We start from the raw sequence: 5,188 nt of genomic DNA, 5'->3' as shown, positions 1-5,188 counted from the left end.
GGAATTTGAATGAAAGGAAAGTGTTCTCCATCTTTTTCTGTCTCTGCTATTTCTTTGGGGAAGCTTGACCTAATGGATTTCCTGAACTTGTGCTTCTCAGATGTGCGGCATTGCCCTGACAGCAGAGTGCATCTTCTTTGTGTCTGACCCCCATGGTCTGTACCCTCTGCTGGAAGCCACAGAAAACGATGACATCTATGCTGCTGCCTGGATTGGCATTTTTGTTGGCTTTGCACTCTTTGCTCTGTCTATCCTTGGTATCGTTGCAGTCATTAAGTCCAACAGGACCTTGCTGCTGGTGGTAAGTGTAGCAAAGTTTGCCTACCTATTGCTGCCAAACTGAAAAAATGCCGCCTTAGTTTCCCTGCTCACCTTGGTAATCAGCCACTGAGCAAAGACAGATTTTATTAGTGATAAGGAGCCAAAGGTTCTTCTTGATCATGGCTGTGGTATCCCACAAGGTGAATCCTGTGAGGACACATGCATGAGAAGCTCCTGAACCAGGTTGAGAGAACAAATGGTGGGAGCCACAATGAAGGTTTAAGCTGACTGGCTTGACCCTGACCTTGCCCTGAAGCAATGCAGAAGCACTTGTGCAATCAGATGTAGCTAGGATGTGGTTTAGATCCTTGTTTCTCCCCACCCCTTACTGCCTTTCAGCTGTCATATACCATTCAGTTTAGGAGTTGATAAGTAATGATGTCTCTACAAGGCATTAGTATGTGTTAGTATACCAAATATGGGTGCAACTGGGAACATTAGACATCAGCAGGCAGGCAGAAATTACAGGGGTGGGGACAGGGAGCTTTGGATAAGCCGAGGACAATGTTAAGATGTGAACAAATGTCTGTACAATTTCTTATATAGTCCTTTAGGTTGGCAGTGGCAAAACTTAATCAGTGCTTGCATTAACAAAGGGTTAGAGCCGAAACTCTGGAATCATCTGTCTCTTGGATTATTGTGGGATGGCAGGGTGTCTGTTTTAAACAAGGGACATTTAGGGATCTTAACTCTTGTGCCAGGGAATTTGCCAGCAAACACCTGAGGGAAAAGAATTCCCTTAACTCTGAATTTTGGTGTCTTGGCTGAAACCCAAGGCTGTGGTATAGGAGGTAAGAGAGGGTAGAAGGGACAGAAGCTGGGGTAAGAAGGAGACAAATGCCTTGAATCTTAGAAGAACATTATAAAATGTGGGAGGAAAAATAGAGACACGAGAACTCTGAAGGGAATATGAGAAAGGTTAAAGGGATTACGCTGAGAAGGGAAAAGAAACAGTGAAATAGACTATGAGAGGGGATCCTCAGGATCTGTTTTCATGAAGGATCTTTGTTCACAAAGTAGGAACGCTGAGGAGATATGACAATGCGAAATCAGGAGGACCTGAACAACACCCTAAATTGCACCTTCTGTTTCCCCAAAGTACAAGCTCTCCTGCTAGGAGTGAACAGCTTCTTGCTGACAAGCTTATAGCTGGCAAGTGGAAGTGGAAGGAGGAGACATGGCACAAGCATAAGTTGCCAGTGAGATGCAACAAAGAAAAGGGCAAATGTTATTCTAGGACATATCCAGCAAAGAATTTTCCATAGAGGCAGGGTGGTATTGATGCCATGAGGTTCTGAAGAAAACTTGTCTGTGAGGTGGAGAACAATTCCAGACATATACCTTCAAGAAAGCAGATTGCAAACTGAAACAAGCACAGGGAAGGGCTACATGAATGTTCAGGGGCACGGAGAAGACTGAGGAGACTAGGAGAGCCTGGCCTCTTTTGCCTTGAGCAGGGTTTTCCACTTAATCTTGAAAAAAACAGCTTAATTGTTTCTCCAAGAGCTAACTCTGCTGTGTGTCTCCCACAGTATATTATTCTGATGCTGATCACTTATGCATTTGAAATGGCTTCTTGCATCACAGCAGCAACTCACCGAGACTTCGTGAGTATTTCTTTCCTCATGTATTCTTGGAACTGTGCTGGGAAATGTTGCAGTTCTAGGGCACACAGCCATCCTGCTCAGTGTAGTAAATGGCCTGTGTGGTGGTACAGTGTACACTCAAAGGATTACTGCTGAGTTAGAATAAGACCCCACAAGGAAGGACTCCATTGTCGTTATTCTAATCAAGGAAATAACTTTGTTCTTTTTAACATAGTTTTGTTATTGTTGACATTTTTAAATGTTTACAATCTTGTAGTTCAGGGAAGAATAGTGTGGGTTAGCTGAATCATCAATACAGTACTTAGTCTTTCAGCTACTGACTGATTAATCTATCATACATGCAGAAGAAATATCTTCAGCGTTGCCCCAGGCAGTGTTACTAGTAAGGGAAAGATTAAGTGGGTTATGGAAGTTATTGGGAGGGAGGGAAATTACTTATGGCGCTTTAATTCCAAACAACATATCAAATGTAACCCGTAGCTTCTGCACATCTCCTGTGATCTGACATCTGGCAGAGCCTGCTTAAAAGTCTTGCTCAAGATCTACATCTTTGTTGCTCCTGCTCCTCAAATCTTGCTCTTTATTCTCCTGTGTGTAAAACTGTGGGAGGAGCAGCATTCCTGTTCTCCAGCAGGACACTGAAATAAGCAAACAAACCCACCCCAAATAACCCTAGATTTGCTTTACATGTCCACTCATTTACATAGTTCCTTCATTCTTCTCTGGTTTTTTTTTCTTTAGCTTACTCCAAATCTCTTCCTGAAGCAAATGTTGGAGAGGTATCAGAAGTCAGAGACAGAAAATAACAATGACAAATGGATGTCTGAAGGGGTCACAAAGACATGGGATAAACTCATGCTTCAGGTAATAATAACACTGAAGACTCACTAATTACTAAATGCTCTGCATCCCTGAGATTTCAAGTCCTCCTTGGGGCCACTCAGTAATAAAGAGGACGGCATCTCCCTTGCACTCTAGAGACAGTCCTGCCACACTCCCCATTTTGCTTGTTTATCAGATGGCAGAATGTCAAAGGAAGGCACTTCAAAAATCTCTCCCATAAATCTGTGGTTAATGCCTAACCAGCCATGTGCAGGGTCCAGCCATGTGCAGGGCTGTGACCTGGGCCCATAAAGACCACTCCCTTCTCTTGCCCTGCAGAACCAGTGCTGTGGGGTGCGGGGTCCCTCCGACTGGCAGGAGTACACGTCCGCCTTCCGCACCACACACAGTGACGCCGACTTCCCTTGGCCACACAATTGCTGTGTCATGGATACCCAAGGGTCTCCCATCAACCTCGATGGCTGCAAGCTTGGAGTCCCCGGCTACTATAACAGCAACGTAAGATCCTCTCTGCTTTTTCCAGTTAACATATGTTGGTCAAAAGCACCTTGCTGGAAGGGAAGGAAACAGTGAATAGCCTTCCTCCTCCACTGTGAGCTACAGGTGTTCAAAAGCTTTCTGGAGGAGAAGCAATGCCTGTAGGGTCCTGGCCATGTTGCTGAACACAGAAAAGGTTGTAATAAAGGCTTTCCTGATGAAGAGAGAACTATTAAGAACAATATCCCAATGCCACCAGTAAGAAGTGAGATCTCCAACATGTAGATGGACAGTAGCTAAACCAAATTTAGCCCGAAGATGAGTGCATACTATACGAGTAGGAAAGTCAGCAGTTCTCTTCCTCAAGGTAGAACTTTTCAGTAGACCAGCTTGTCCTATTCAAAGAGATTGCTGGGTCTTGATCATCAACTTCTGCACTAGTAAGCATTTCTAGAAGGTGTTCAAGCTTCCAAATTTGCCTGCAGCTTTGTGATCCTGGAGGTCAACTCTGTGTTGGCTGTGTTTGGTTATATATGTATGCTTGGCAAGTGGAGGGCACAGGAAGTTGTCCTTGAAGTGTCTGAGATGGGTCTACTTTGTATTTGGAGCTAGAAACAGGTAGGCTATCTGCAAGTTGTCACGAAGCAGTGCAGCTGTGGCTTGTCTTCTTGGGACCCTGTGAGATATCCAAATTCCAACAGGAGAAGAGCATACCACCTCAGACTCTCTCAGAGATGGATAAGCTGGTTGCCTGGCGGTACAAACTCGAAGTTTGTGTTGATTCATTCACAATTGTCTTACAGGGTTGTTATGATGCTATTTCTGGGCCAATGAACACACATGCCTGGGGTGTTGCTTGGTTTGGTTTTGCCATCCTCTGCTGGACTGTGAGTACTTAATATTTGCCTTTATTTCCTCTTCTCCTTTCTTGCTATTCCACACCCAGCTGGGTGGAGGTGGATGACAGGACTGATGCATTTTAAAAGTCTGTAGATTATAGTTACTCATTCGTCACCAATCTGCCTGTACCTTGTTCCATTAACAGGACTACATTTGCAAGTTTCCCCCCATTCTGGCTTCCACAGGTGAGGGGCTAGATGGCCTTCCAGCCTGCTGTGACCTGCTGCCATCTCAGCAATACAACACAACAAACACAGCTTGCAGATACTTGTTTGTGAAGAGCATTGAATCATCAAAACAGTAATCATGACAGATAATTCAGTTTCTAGTTGGAAAACTGTGTATGAGTGCTTTAAGTACTCAGGGTTCAGCAGCTTCATGATAGATAATCCCCAGCGAGCCGAGTGATCCAGTCAAATAGTTATGGCTGCACATATCCTCTTTCTTCACTGTTAAGCTTCTGTGCAGATAAAAAGCTTTAAACTTTCTCTGCCTGAACAGACTTTGCTTGTCAAGAATTTCTCTTGCTCTCTCCTACCAGTAGGTCTAAATGAGGCTGGGGAAGAGGTGGGGAGAAGGAAGCGGGGAGCAGAGAATCTTATTAATCTTGTCGTTTCAGTTCTGTGTCCTCCTTGGTACCATGTTCTACTGGAGCAGAATTGAATACTGAAGGCCCAGTGTCCTCAGCGCTGTCCTGAAGCACCATGTGAAACTGCATTCGTTTGTCTCCTGCTCTGTTCTCCTCATGCCATGGAGGATTTGAAGTTTTCCCACTACCTCTCCCACATATACTTTTGCCTCTCCAAAAACTTGACACACAGAGCTGATGACTCCAGGAAAGAATCTTCTTGTCTCTTCTTTGCCCCTTGTTCTGCAGCCTTAATGCCTTCTGGCTGAGGCACCATCCTTCTTTTTCTGTGCAAGAAATCCTTGGAGCATAAGATAAGAAGTGATCTGATTTGTTCTGTGATGACATCAGAAAGGAAAATGTCCATATATGCCTGCTCCAGAAAACTGTCTCTCTAAAACTAGGTTGAATG

General features: G+C 44.4%; 1 protein-coding gene across 1 annotated transcript in view; it reads left to right on the top strand.

The window, feature by feature from the left end:
• The window catches only part of UPK1B (uroplakin 1B), a 5,430-nt gene extending 612 nt beyond the window's left edge, over window positions 1–4,818 (top strand). The window contains exons 2-7 of the mRNA XM_009879908.1: window positions 101–301; window positions 1,854–1,928; window positions 2,670–2,792; window positions 3,090–3,269; window positions 4,052–4,135; window positions 4,768–4,818. Of these exons, the coding sequence (XP_009878210.1) occupies window positions 101–301; window positions 1,854–1,928; window positions 2,670–2,792; window positions 3,090–3,269; window positions 4,052–4,135; window positions 4,768–4,818 (714 nt within the window). The remainder of the gene's footprint in view (window positions 1–100; window positions 302–1,853; window positions 1,929–2,669; window positions 2,793–3,089; window positions 3,270–4,051; window positions 4,136–4,767) is intronic.
• The last annotated feature ends 370 nt before the right edge of the window (window positions 4,819–5,188 follow it).

Source organism: Charadrius vociferus, unplaced genomic scaffold (assembly GCF_000708025.1).
Source record: "Charadrius vociferus isolate BGI_N301 unplaced genomic scaffold, ASM70802v2 scaffold162, whole genome shotgun sequence".
NCBI classification, from domain to species: domain Eukaryota; kingdom Metazoa; phylum Chordata; class Aves; order Charadriiformes; family Charadriidae; genus Charadrius; species Charadrius vociferus.
The sequence above is the reverse complement of the archived record's forward strand: the minus strand, read 5'-3'. Positions and strand labels throughout refer to the sequence as shown.